The sequence below is a fragment of the Leptodactylus fuscus genome, chromosome 2 (genome assembly GCF_031893055.1).
Source record: "Leptodactylus fuscus isolate aLepFus1 chromosome 2, aLepFus1.hap2, whole genome shotgun sequence".
Taxonomy (NCBI): domain Eukaryota; kingdom Metazoa; phylum Chordata; class Amphibia; order Anura; family Leptodactylidae; genus Leptodactylus; species Leptodactylus fuscus.
The window spans coordinates 59,211,048-59,225,531 of record NC_134266.1 but is presented as its reverse complement, the minus strand read 5'-3'; the positions used below and the strand labels follow the sequence as shown (position 1 = coordinate 59,225,531).

Sequence of the window (14,484 nt, the reverse complement as noted above, 5' to 3'; positions counted from 1 at the left end):
GCTATACATACACATAGAGCAGACAGTGCACAGAGACACTTTTGGTGCACGGTCGAAGCTCATTAGCATATGAATAGAAAAAAAACTGACTTATTCAAAATCTACTGAGGCAATTTACATACTAAAGGTAGGTGTGGAATAGCCTTTCTAAAGCCTATGCAAGGATGTGCTTATCTAAAAATGACTTTTCCCAATGATAGAGCCCCCTTAAGTGCACTGAAATCCTAAATACGTCAATTCTGTATTTATCAACAGCAAACATAGCGAAGGGTGACTGTTTCTTTTACAGATGGCAATATTTTTAGGATATGACTACACCTATGGGAATATCATACCACATCCCGGCTGTTTTATCAGTAGGTCATGGCCTGAAACAGCTGGCTTCTTATATCGATCATAAATGTGAATAACAAGAAAGCTTTGAGAACAAAATTTATGAAACAAAAATTTTTCTTAAAGCTATTGTCTTCATGAAGACAACCATTGTCTATGGACCCTTTTAAAGGAGAGTATAGTCCTCAGTATCCGCACCAGTGGTGGACTTGAGCTGTGCATTTATTTTAATTGTAGGCACGTAACGCTACATTACTTTGTTACGGAGGGGCTAGGTGCGGTTTCCCGAATACTGTCTTTGCTATACAACTCAGGCAGCAGACGTCGGCACTCATACCTGCAGCCTGTGGACAGCGGCACTAATGGAAAGAGGACTGACATATGTGATGTATGTATACTGTATGTCAATAGGCCACTTTCCAATAGAAGCCTGCCTAGGAGAGGGGAGAAAAAAAATAAACATTCATCTCTCCTGGGCATTCAGCATTTCCTGGCTTTCTCTTTGGGTCTTTTTGGTCTGTGCCAGACGTTATGACATCAGCGCGACCCACATAACCGCTGAAGCCCAATCATATACCACAACAGTGACCCCAAGGGTGCCGCCCAGAGAGGCCTGAAGAGGACGCTGGAGGCACTTGGATGGAGTGAGGATGCCCAGAAGAGTTGAGGCAAGGTGAGTATAAGTGTTTGTTAATTTTACTCGCTTCCCTGGTCTTCCCCGGTTTATAACAGTAGGGCCGAAATGAACTGGAGGGCCAAACCTCATGAATATTCATCAAAACGAATGTCACGGTGTTCACCTGAAAGGGCTTGAGGCTTCCAGAGCATATTATACTCGCAATAGGGGGCTCTTGAGTGCATTTTATACTGTGAGAGGAACTCTAGGGAACATATGACACTGTGTGGGGCCCCTTCATTATTTACATCCCTCCCTTGTTTTACAGCAGTTGTGCATCATTATTACAGGCTGTAATAATGTTGCAAGCACATTTTAAAACAAATTATGTAAATAGTGATGGGGTCAGGATGCTCATAAAATAACCATAGTACCTTCAAACAGCTATCAGGGGTCTCCGATGTTGGACAGTGTAACCCCACTGATCTCTTAGATGCGGACACTGTGCGGAAAACACACAGACCCCATTATAGTCTAGGGGATCCATGTGCTTTCATTGTTCACCACTTTTTAATGCATTCAGTATTCTGTTCAGGGGGTCCCCAAGCGGACTCCCCCAAACAGTATACCGAACGCAGATGTAAACTGGGCCTTAGACTGTTAGGACACTCGCAGGTCATTCGTTACCTAGAGCATGCGGCTCTCTAAGGATCCAACGTACCCTTAAGACTTTTATTATGATTTAAAGGAACCCTTCTTTCCTCTCAGTATATATGTAGAAGTCACCTGACAATCAGGTGTGAGAGGATAAAGCTTCAGGAGAAGGTAGAGAGCAGCATCCCAAACCAATGTTGAGACAGGAGGTGTATCTTAGACTCCCTGTAGGCACTGTAGCCAAATTGTAGTCACAGCTCTGATATAAAGAGACCAAGCTATAAAGACAGACAGTCTTAAAGGGGTTTTCTGGGCAAAAAGATTATTTAAAAAAAAAGGTCTATTATTAACCCATTGATAGCGCTAAGTTCACCCAAGTACTTTTCACAGTGTTTTGAGTGATTTCTGGCTTTCTATGGTGTCCTCTGCATTTGTTTACATGTGTAGCTTCCTGCTGTCTTAACCTACAACTACTATGATGCATTGCAGTTCACTCCCCCCTAACCCCCGGTTCCCCACCTAGGCTGCTGACTACAGCTTTAAGGGTCCATTCACATGGAGTTTACGCTCCGCATATTCAGACACGTATACACGAGCGCTTCAAAACACATCCCATTCACTTCAATGGGAGCGCGTGTAAAGCCAGCCCATTGAAGTGAATGGGATGTGTTTTGAAGCGCTCGTGTATACGTGTCTGAATAAGCGGAGCGTAAACTCCATGTGAAGGGGCCCTAATAAAGGAGCAAACGGTCCGGCTATAATGGAAACCCCACCCTTGTGTAGAGCATCATGTAATAATGATATCACATCTGAAATATTCCATATAATTAGAATGGATCTAATAATATCAGACTAGAGGACCTGCATAGGTAACAAGTAATGACCGACACATGGTCCACCAGCGTGATACAAAGCATTGTACGTACTCCCAGTAAGAACCATTACATTCCTATCACACTGGACTTCTGATATGTAATGACTCCATTACCATCGTGTAAAATTGTTGTGTAAGAAATATGCACATAATGAGTCTTTTCTTAACAGTTTCCTTTTATATTGTTTCTTCTTGGTCCAATATAACAATAGATCGTAATGCATATTACATGAACACAGACGTTTCAAGAAACATTTTTTTTTCTGGGTAAATACAAAAACAGATACTATCATAATGTTCAAGTCCATATTCATGCAGAAAAGAAATGCGTCTCTTATTAAAGATCATTTTCTTTTAGATTATACAGACAGTACCCTGGAGCAGGTTTCCAATGAAATCACATGTGAAGGATTCATTCAGTATAATCTCTCATGAAAGGCCACGCGTTTCCTGTGCAAGTAGGTCTATAAAACATCAATAGTCACGTACAAAATTAACAGAAATATAATCACTGTATTCTCAGAGTTACTGGAAAATTTCTAAACTCTAAGAAGTAAAATACATTCAGTCAGCTGCACGGGCAAGTGTAGGAAGATGAGAAACCTCTGCTGAAAAATATATATATGTGCATGTATATAGATATATGCACATACCCACCTGAAATGCACATGAACACCTAAATCATAACCATAACCTCTAAAATAATTTGCCAACTTATGGAAGACCCCTTGTAGTAGAAAATAAATTCATTTTCACAATGTAATATTAGATGGGGAAGTTCTTTATATATATTATTTTTATATTATTATTGCATTAGCAGAGTTCTCCAGTTTAGAAAATTCAATTTTAAACATTGTTCCTTATTAGGAACATCCACCATTTCTAGGCTTAAATGGTTACATAGTACGTCTCTTTTGCTCTGGAGGATCGGTTGTGTCCTATCTTACATAGACCATTGATTTTACAGGACATTATGTAATACCTAATTTCCCCTGTGGTGGCACTGCAAGGAAACGTAACACTAGCTGCCAAGTTTCCTACAGATTAAATCTGATCAAACAGGGATATTTTATGATCAGCCTATAGCCAAGGGACACCTCTAACTGTTAGAGATTATCCAAAACAGATAAACCACTTTATGGAGCAAAGATACCCATCACCCATATGAAAAAGTAACAGCTGTGGTGGTTACCCCCTGTTTATAACACATTTTGGGTATACACTATAGATACATGAATTATAGATTTGTGCTGCAATAAATTGTAATGTGACAGTATTTTTGTTCTCAGATCCCTGCATCCATTAGAAAAAAAGTGATAAACATATAGCAATATTCTCTTACCATATTGACACATTATACAATATTTCATGTAGAATCAGACAGTAACCACTCTGTATGAAATAATCGACATACAGAGGGCTCATGTTCTTATATGGCAGCCGTATTATGACTCTATACAAAGCAGAGCTCCAATATGGCCTTGTATATGAGTCCTCTCCTTATCTAGTTATTTCTCCATATGTTAAAGAAAACACCAATCTGTAATTGGGTTATGCAGCAAAACAATAATCCAAAACATACAATGACATCTACATCAGAATGGCTAAGGCTGCGTTCCCACGGAGTAACGCGACACGTATACACGTGTCAGAGTGTGAGCGCTCGAAACAGATCCCATTCACTTCAATGTGTGCCGGCTCGCGCGTGCTACACATTGAAATCAAGGGGAGGCTTTTAACCCATTGATTTCAATGTGTAGCTCCCGTAAGTGGGCACACATTGAAGTGAATGGGATCTGTTTTGAGCGCTCATACTCGGACACGTGTATACGTGTCTGGATGCGCGGCGCGTTACTCCATGGTAACGTATCCTTAGGTAAACTATTAGCTTTGGGTTGCCTTTACACCAATAGAGATACTCCTGCAAGAACTTCTGTAGAAGAAAAAAAGGCTGCTCCATCTCCATATTTACTAACAGTTAGACAGCTAAATGTTTAAAAAGAAAAAAAAAACACTACATTTAAATCCAACACCATTTTAAGGCTAAAAGCCTTCTTGAGTAGGGTTGAGCGATCGGGGTTGGAAAAGATCGGATTCCGATCGGCGATCGAGAAAATTTCACGATCGCAATCGGAATTCTGATCCCGATCTTTTCAGGTGGGATCGAGATCGGGACTTATTTCCCACAATGCTTGGCTACTGGCCAATCATTGTGGGAAAAGCTGAGCACCCATAGGAATGAATGGAAGTGGCCAGCCGCTTAACCCCCTGCATCCATTCATTCTTATGAATTTACCACAGCCTGCCACTCTTCTGCTTCGTCCCTGTTTTACCGTATACTCAGCTGAATATACAGTAAAACAGGGACGAAGCAGAAGAGTGGCAGGTTGTGGTAAATCACTGTGTGCTGCGCTGCTGTGAGGACGATGAGGCAAGTTCACGAGTAGATAGATACTACTGTACATTGACTTGTCTATCTACTAGAAAAGTCAGTGTACAGTAATAGCTATCTACGCGTGAACTTCGCTCAAATTACCTGCTCAGAAGTGCTGCGGCTGCCTTCTGCTGGTCTGGTCCTCTGTCCTTCATGTGGCTTCAGAGTGCCCTGAGGCCTGCCCCCACCTCCCTAGACTAGTATTATAGAGAAGGCAGGGCTTAGGAGAGTGTGGGCGGGTACTAGGAGGGGAGACGCACCAAGCCCCGCCTACTCCCTGCATCTCTAGAATACTAGTCTAGGGAGGCGGGGTGGCAGGGCGCTCTGAAGACATGTGAAGGACAGAGGACCGGACGAAGAAGAACTGGGAGTTACAGGTAAGTGAACACTGGGGGGGGGGGTGTTATTCACTACACAGCGTGGGGTCCAAAAATTTAATCAATTTTTGGACTACATGCTGTGTAGTGAATAGGATCGTTTTTTAAATCCAAACTTATTTAAAAAATCCCATTGACTTGCATTGGGATCGGGATTGGGTTCGAATGGAAAATGATCAGAAATCGGATTTTAAAAACGATCCTGAAATTTCAAGATCGGCTCAACCCTATTCTTGAGTTAATCAGAAAAAAATTGGCTAAAGTTAAATGTGATATTTTACATTCATTCAGAAGTATTACACATTGTATGCACAAATATATTAGAAAATATGTCCCAATATGTCTCCAGTTCTGCATATTTTCCTATATACCACGGTACCACTAGTTTGACAAAATTTGGCAAGTACCTAACTGGCTTTCTCCATCTCCACTAACATCCACCTTTCAATAGGTGCTGTTCCACTGATTCTGGCGTAGTTGGAATAGTTTTTCTAGCCCCCACCATTCCTGAACAAGCATCACTCTTTAATGTCAGGTGGGCGGTCCCTGGCTGTGCTGACCGCCTATCTGACAGTGGAGCGTCTAATTAGCATATAGGTTGCTGAAGCTAATGAACAGATTTCTTTGGAATGGTGGGGGCTAGAAAAAAAAATTCTGAACCAGTGGAGGGGCACCTTGTTAAGAGTTGGAGCTGGTGAAGGTGGTGAAAGGTTCTCTTTAAATAAGTTTGTTTCATGCTCAGTCATCATTTACATGGATTATAAGCAGGAAAATACTTTTTCATATTACTATAGATCATTATTATATTAATATCTGTGTTCTTACATTTTTAATCAATATAATCAAGATTTTACACTATGAAAATAGAGAATGTAGATCTATTTTATATTTATGTTATATCACAAAATGCATCAATCTACAGAAAAATAAATATATTTGCTACAGAGTTAATGGGTTTTATATATTTTTTTAAATAAAATAATTGGCCTATTTTTAGGATTGGTATCATTGCGAGATCAGTGGAGATGACACATATGGTTAGACCCCACAGGTCGATAGAACAAAATCTGTTAGCTGATGTGAGTTACAAGGATTTGGATATCCACCAATCATGACTCATATACTTATTGTAGACTATCAATATTATATAGTCCACACTTTATAGAAGACCCAACACTATCATTTAGATATGTCTCTATTAGATGTAAGGTAATAGGAACAGGTGCATAAAGGGGTTTTTAGGGCTAAAAATATTAATGACATATACTATAAGTCCCAGCAGCTTAGCTTCAATTCAAGTGAATGAGAGCTGATCTGCAGTACCTGTTCTGGCCACTACACAGAGAACAGCACTGTCTGCTTCCTGCTCTGTTCTCTATGAATCAGTTGCTGATAGTTGATGGGAATGGCAAGTGTCAGATCCCCACAGATATTGACGACCTCCAGTATCCTTAGGGTAGGTCATCAATATTTTAAGCCAGTAAAATCTCTTTAATGTAGAGCTCCCACAAAAATGTTATTCTCCAGTCTATAAAAAAAGGTTCATGATATAAGTTACAGGGAAGGTAATTTGCCGCCATTCCTCTCTTCACCTCTAACTGACACACTGGGGTAGATTTATCAATACTGTCTAAGGGTGCGTTCACACGATGTAACACGCCGCGTGATATGGCACGTATACGGTGTGTGAGAGTTTGCGCACCGTAAACGCTCCCATTGATTTCAATGGGAGTTAGGATCGTATACGCTGCATTATTTTGCGGATGTGATTTTTCGGCGGCAAAATAACGCGGCTTATACGATCCTAACTCCCATTGAAATCAATGGGAGCTTTTACGGCGTGCAAAAACACTCGCATGCAGTATACGTGGCAGATCACGCGGCACATTACATTGTGTGAACGCACCCTAAAACTTAGACAGTGCAAACTTGGACTAAATTTTACACCTGCTTGTAGTTGGTTTAGTCTACACCACTTTGTTCCCCTCACAATGCTTCCTGGCTTCCCCGCCAGTCTCTACTTGCTAGTTCCTCTCGATATGTCCAATCTCCATCTGTGGTGAATTACTGCTGTAGCCAGTGATTTCCTGAATGTGGACGTAGATCTAGAAGTAGAGACTGGTGATGAATTTGGGAAGTATTAGTAAAGGAACAGCAGGGATCGGGAAGGGGAATTATTTTACTATTTTAAACTATTCTAAGCTCTTTTTAAATAGTTTAAATTAACCAGACAACACTAAAAATCATTTGATACTCAATGGGTCCAACCAGGGAACAACATAATATACTATGTATCTTATGAGATAAAGTAATATATAAAAATATAACAGGTTATAGATTTTAAGGACACGTTGATCCAGGGTATTTATACTGACTGCCAGATTGGAGTCGGGAAGGAATTTTTTCCCCTGAAATGGGGCAATTGGCATAAGCTTCATAGAGCTTTTTCCTTCCCCCCCGGATCAACACTGTAGGGATTGTAGGGTTATAGGTTGGACTTGATGGATTGATGTCTTCATCCAACCTCATCTACTATGTAACTATGTAATGTGATTTGTAGAAACCCCATCCTGTCCCCTTAACTCTAATTTCAGTACAACAATCTCAACCAGTAGACCATCTGTTAAAAAGATACATTCCCAAGCCCAACTACCTCAACTATGTATGTGTGCGGTAGAATCCCAAGGCACCGACAGGGAACATTCACATTTATGCTATACAGGTAATAAAAGTGGATACACATATCCATCTAAAAGAAGGTTCACTGGTTTCTGTAACAATATATATATATATATATATATATATATATATATATATATATATATATATATATTCACCTTGTATCAAAATCAGATGGGAAATGTTATTTGTATTAGGGGGAATTCTGTTCACAGGCTAAGAACATATATACTCCATAGATAATCCTTTCATTATTTTTTTTTTATAATTATTTCTTTTATTAGCTTTCTATTCTTACTGTAGCTGAAATCCCTTTATAGCATGCATGCTAAAGCCTCATGCAAACCGTCATATGTTTTTTCGTGCAGCACTTTAACATGGAGATATGCTACTCAAAAGGCATTGCTTTTAAGGGAGAATAGCTTTGTCATACAATGGGGCATGCTGTTGGATTCCTATAGAATGTGAAACCTGGAAACCCCATACAGAGTAGCATATTGTGTAATGGCTCTGTATAGGGACGTATGATTGCGAGCATCAGCTCTTACCTGGAAACACTCATAAAATAACATATATTCTTCAAAATGGCATGTCTTGTTATATTATTTGTGGAACATGCTACATTAACTTTTTTTTTTCTTTTAGATGCGGGCACAAAGTGAAGCTACCTGCTGCATTTGAGTCAATCCAATAACATTGTGCATGGTGACATATCTGTAATACCTAATAGTCATCATTCAGGCAGAGATAACCCAGCAGATAAACAATTTGTTACATAACGTTTCATAGAAACAGTTTCTCATAGGAATTATTTCTGACAAATAATTTAGAAAGTAAAGTTGTACAAGAATAAGCTTGTCTTGTTTTAACACGATGAACAATCCATCTTCATTTGATGCAGTCACTATAGACAATACTTTATAAAGATGGGACATACTTCAGGAGGTAGTCTTCTAGCAATATGAAAGATTCTGGCACTAGAATCATTTTCTCTCTGTATATTATGGCTAATGTCGTAGAAGCAAATAGATTTCCCAGAGTATTTTCACATTAAGGCTCTGTTCACACTTCTTGGTTATGTTTTTTCCATCTTATTGTTTTTCTATAGTGTTATAGACTGTGCTTTACTTTGGAGCAAAAATACTGGACTCTGATAGTCACCTAACAGACCCATTATAAGACAATGGGATCTGGAAAAAGTTGAAAAAGGATCTAGCATTGCTGTCATGGCTTTGTAATGAATTCAAGTCATGATAGAAGTGTGAACAGAGCCTTAAAGGGAGTCTATCACTAGAACCCAACATATCAACCTGGCCAACACATAGATGGGTTGGGGTCACTTGAATCAAGTGGTGTTTTTTTCCCTGTTAGGGTTAGTTCACGTAGCAGAAACCTTTTCCACCATGTGGATTTTTCACGTGGCTAGCTGTGAAGGGACACCAATCGGCATCGGCATCCCAATCCTGATTAGACTTATTCATCCTGACTCAGCCGCAGAATCTGCGCGAAGTTAGGGCATGTCGCATTTTTTTTTTTCCGTTAGCTACAGGGAGACTTAGGTAGTCCCTTCTTCCTCCATTGTGGGGTTTTATACTTTTTTTTGCCACTGCAGACAGTTATTTTGATTAATTGAGATAGAAAATTATTTTGACGTCAGATGTCAGATAAAATAGTTCATAAAGTCCCCTGATGAGTGGTACGTTACTGTACTAAGAAACGCGTAGGAACTAGGGACACATGGTCAATTTTGAGGGTCAGCTTGGGGCTGCCCTTGTAAGGGCGGGAGCACTTTTGGGGTGAATATAGGGACCTCTGTTCTCCTTTGTGATGCACCCTCACCGTGGGACTCCCACCTACATATGTTGGTATGATCGTTCCATTTTGGTGACAATTGGTGACAATTGTCATTGATAGTGTCTCTGCAGGGATCGGTTTTAAAAATATTTATCAAATGTTAAGTTTTCTACATTGCAACAGTGCCTTTAGTCTGAAAAAAAATCGCCAGCGGAAAAAACTGTGAGTGACTCCCATTGAAATGAATGGGAGATGTTTCTGCAGGCAAATTTTGAGCCGGAAAAATCTGCTTGCAAAAAACTATGTGTTAACATACCCTTATTTGGTGTTTTCATTACCAGGATATTGTTTTTGTCAATATGCAAATTAACTTTCGGGAGCAATAAGGGCGTTGTCATTGCACCAAAGAGGCAAGTGACAATAATATTATTACTCCAAAGAGTTCATTTGTATATTGACAAAAACAGCAGCAACCGACACCAATTCACAAAGGAGACCCTAACCCAGGGGTGCTCACACTTGTACAAGGGTTGAGCTACTTTTAAATTGACCAAGTCAAAATGATCTACTGTGTGGGCGGGGCTTGGGTCTGCTGTTTGTGTGGGGCCCACAAGTCTAACAAGAGTGGGTGGGGCTTAACGAGGCTAAGGGCGGGGTCTGCTCTGATGCAGACGTTCTGATTGGCTCAAAGCTCACATGACACTGCCCGGGCATCCAGCACAGAGCCGACACCACTGCCAGTAATGCCGGTGCCCACAGCACAGACTCCCAGCCTGGAAGGCTCCTGCCCATGGCCACCTGGAGACTGGAGAGCGGGCAGCACGTCAACCCCTGGAGCTGCTGCTGCTTCTGTCCCGTGTGTCTTGGCGGGGGCGGAGCGGAGGAAAGTCTCCGCTCCGCCGCCGAGACACACAGGACAGAAGCAGCAGCTCCGGGGCATGAGGCACTCCTCGCTCTCCAGTCTGACACAGAAACTAGACGGGGCTGCGGCCCACACAGCAGACCACCACCTGTAATGAACGCTTCTGGTTGCGTAACGCGATCGACCCATACTTCCTTTACGATCGACCGGAAGATCGCGATAGACATATTGGGCACCCCTGCCCTAACCTATTTATCTGCAGGGCTGGGTTGATCTGCTCGGCTCTCCTGACAGACTCCCTTTAAAGCATATTATATTTAACAGTTACTAATTTATTCCATAAATTTCATTGACTGTCAATATAATTTACTCATACTCTAAAAAAAAAAAGAAAAAAAAATACAACAACTGCAGCATTTCATATTTTCTATCTGAGGCATTGTTACAATTTATATATATTTATCTATGTGGTTATAAAAAAATGGTATTGTTACCTTTCGCCAAACTTAATTTTTTTTTTTTACCCAGAAATAATTAGTGTCATAAAAAAGTTAGTTCCAAATATAAAGCCCTAAGGTTGACCATCATATTTAATACATATTATTTATTCATTATTTTTTTTTACCACAAAAATAACACAAAGCATAGCACTGATAGCATTAGAAAATTACAAATGCCAAAATAAGACAATGGCATCTCGGCAATATAATGCTTACGCCACATAGGTCAGCAACATTAAAATATATATTACCAGACTTCGCGTATATTCAGAATAATTTCAGTTAGAAAAATTTCCATGGTTTAGAGTAGATTCCGAGAATACAACAATTATACATGCGTTTCAATATAAGAATGTGTGAGAGATAGAGACTGAATAAGAGCATCCACTTCGGAAGAAACGCTTTCACAGTTCTTTACGTCACTTTTTTGACAGATGTCCAAAAAAAGGTCAAGATAAAGTTGCTTCCATTCTTGAAAGTCCTTAGATGTCAAATCTGGATTTTCCAGAATCTTATCAATAATAGCTACTTCTCCTTCTTTGGCCTGAAAAATCAAAGAACAAAAAGAATACGGTTATTGTTAAACTAAAACTTCCAACAATAAAAACATCAACTTCAAGGTTCACATTAAATATATAAGAGGTCAAATTAAATTTGGTTTTGAAAGAAGTCCAACGACCTCCTACTCCGCTCTTCTCTCACCCGCTCCTCACACAACCGCTTCCAAGATTTCGCCCGTGCATCTCGCATACTCTGGAACTCCCTACCAAGACACATAAGACTGACCCCCACAATCACAGGATTCAAGAAGGCCCTGAAGACTCATCTATTCAGGAAGGCCTACAACCTCCAATAACACTGTCACCACACCACCATCTATACAGTCTCCCCCTCTCCTTCTGTCTCTCCCCCCTTCCCCCACAGATGGTAAGCCCTCGCGGGCAGGACCCTCTACCCCACTGTGCCAGTCAGTCATTGTTAGTATTATATCTACCTGTATATTTTGTATATTGTATGTAAACCCCCAAATGTAAAGCACCATGGAATTAATGGTGCTATATAAATAAATAAATAATAATAATAATAATAATAATAATAGTAAAAAAAGAAGTCTTAAAGGGTTTGTTCAAGAATTATACTAAACTCAGGGGTGAAAAAAGTCATACTCACCCATTGTTGGCACTCCATTTTTAGTCTTGGTTCCCTTTGCCTCCCATGACAGAGATTGCCAGACTGGAAGCAGAAAGACTCACATGACTGCTGAGACCAGTTAGTGGTCAATGGTGAGGAACCATTCTTCAGTGACTGCTGAGGATGGTAACTGGTCCAGCAGTCATGTGAGGTTCTCTGCTTCTGACTTGGTGAGTCCCACTGGAGAGAAATGGGACTGGGACTGTGCAATGGAACACCAGGAATGATTTTTTATTTGTTTGGGACTCCCTGATTTTACTGCATTTCCTGGAAACCCCTTTAAGCAAACACTTTACCCAATGGCTTCCTCAATGGCTTCATCAGACTGTGCTCAATGCCTACAGCAGGATGTGAGAAACCAAGACGTCTGTAACTTTAAGAGGCTGTCTCAGAATGAACAAGCCATATTAGATATCTCTAAACCAGAATAGGGGACTGCAATATAAAGTTCCCCATAAACAACAGAGAAAAATCACTTAAACCCACCAGGACCAGCTGACTTAAATTTGTACAGGGCTGTTCTGAGTGTTTCCTAACATAAGATGTCAGGGGAAGGATTGGACATGTTGAATTTTTGTTCTCTTCTTTTCTCTATGGAGGTAAACCACAGCCAGAGGTTAGTTAGTGAATGCATATAGTCAACTTCTGACAATCTGGTGGGCTCAGCCATCCATGCCATCCATTACATGGTCAAAAATCACGGCCGCAAAATAATGCGGCGTATACGATCCTGGCTCCCATTGAAATCAATGGGAGCGTATACGGCGCGCAAAGTCTCAAACGTCGTATACGTGCCACATCACGCGGCACGTTACTCCGTGTGAACTCCCCCTAAGAGTTTTGGGTAGAGATGCCTTTTAAAAGCATATTCATTGATGTGTGGTGAAAACAATAAATAAATAAATAAAATAAAAATGGAGAATCCTTACTTAGGAAGCCATAGCTGGCTTAACAGGCTTTCTGGAACATGATGAAGAGATCCCTAAGATATGTATATTAGAAATATTCAACTATTTTATAGCCACACATTGAGGCAACATGGCTAATACTCAATTCAGCAAGGAAAAGAAAAAATTACATTGCACTTAAAATTGCTATAGCAACTGGCCACAGGGGGTCCGCATCTGCAGAGACCCTACTGATTACATTTACTCAGCAAAACACAATCTAGAAATCTAGTATAAGTCCAGCTCTACAACAGCTAAAAGCATCATGTACAAATTCTGCCCAAAACGCTCTTGCAAAATTTCTTAACACAGAAGTTCAGTTGTATCGAGTAAAAATCTACTGTTTAACATGCGGTTGTTGGTCATAGTCTACATTGACCAACTTTCCTATAGCTGGGGAAGAGATCTTGTACTAGACCATTTCTAGATACCCTGACTAGGCAAAATGACTTAGAATAAATTTTCAAGGGAGCATTTCTGGCCTTTGTGTTTCCCTACATGATGGTCTCCGCGGAGTGGATCAGTGGCCTTTTTGGCAGATATTCTTCTGGTTTGGTTTTTATCCCTGGTCACGTTACAAGACCTGTTTCAGACTCAGCCACTCATGTATAGGGTTGCTACCTTCCAGCAGGTAGGGCAGGAGTCAAAGTTTTCAATTTTCCAGCAAGACCTAATTTGCATACCTGGTTATTTTAGTTAACGTCACCATCCTGCCATTTTTATGAAACTTGTCTGTTATGTTTTGCCCATAAAAATGGTGCTCTTATTCTAATTAGCTATGAACTTTTTTCAATCTTATTGACAATTTTTTGTAAATTGTGAAGATCAACTTTTTCTAAGATCCTTTTACCAATCAGGGGTAGTTTGACAACATTTCCTCTCCACTTTATAGTTTGGTCTAAAACTCAACGTCTCGCCTGTGTCTGCATACATTTATGCATCGAGTTACCTGGTAAGACTTGTATCAAGCAGTCTGCCCCCGGTAAATGTCACTAGTAGCCTCACAATGCTGATAATACGGTTACAACAGCCAGAACGTAGGTTAATACACATCAAAATTAAAAGTCTAAATGAATATGACATATGGATTGTGGCCTTCTGGCTCTACTGAACTGACTTGACTTAGCACTGATAAGCATTACTGAAAGGAAAGAGTCAGAACTGGGAATTTCTTAATTGTAACTGTTCCTTCCACAGGTAATTTTTACTATAAAGAAAAAAAA

The 14,484-nt window shown here is 40.2% G+C and overlaps 2 protein-coding genes across 6 annotated transcripts in view; one reads left to right on the top strand and one right to left on the bottom strand.

The window, feature by feature from the left end:
* Positions 1-8,820, top strand: part of SMPX (small muscle protein X-linked) — a 105,126-nt gene extending 96,306 nt beyond the window's left edge. Inside the window, exon 5 of the mRNA XM_075263864.1 lies at positions 8,613-8,820. The gene's annotated coding sequence lies outside the window, so the exon portion shown is untranslated. The remainder of the gene's footprint in view (positions 1-8,612) is intronic.
* A 2,231-nt stretch (positions 8,821-11,051) lies between these two features.
* CNKSR2 (connector enhancer of kinase suppressor of Ras 2) overlaps positions 11,052-14,484 on the bottom strand; it is a 269,014-nt gene continuing 265,581 nt past the window's right edge. For 4 of the 5 annotated variants that reach the window (XM_075263811.1, XM_075263813.1, XM_075263812.1 and 1 more), the window contains one exon: positions 11,052-11,667. In XM_075263811.1, coding sequence (XP_075119912.1) covers positions 11,452-11,667 — 216 coding nt within the window. In that variant the 3' untranslated portion in view covers positions 11,052-11,451. The remainder of the gene's footprint in view (positions 11,668-14,484) is intronic. The other variant, XM_075263815.1, reaches the window with a different exon arrangement.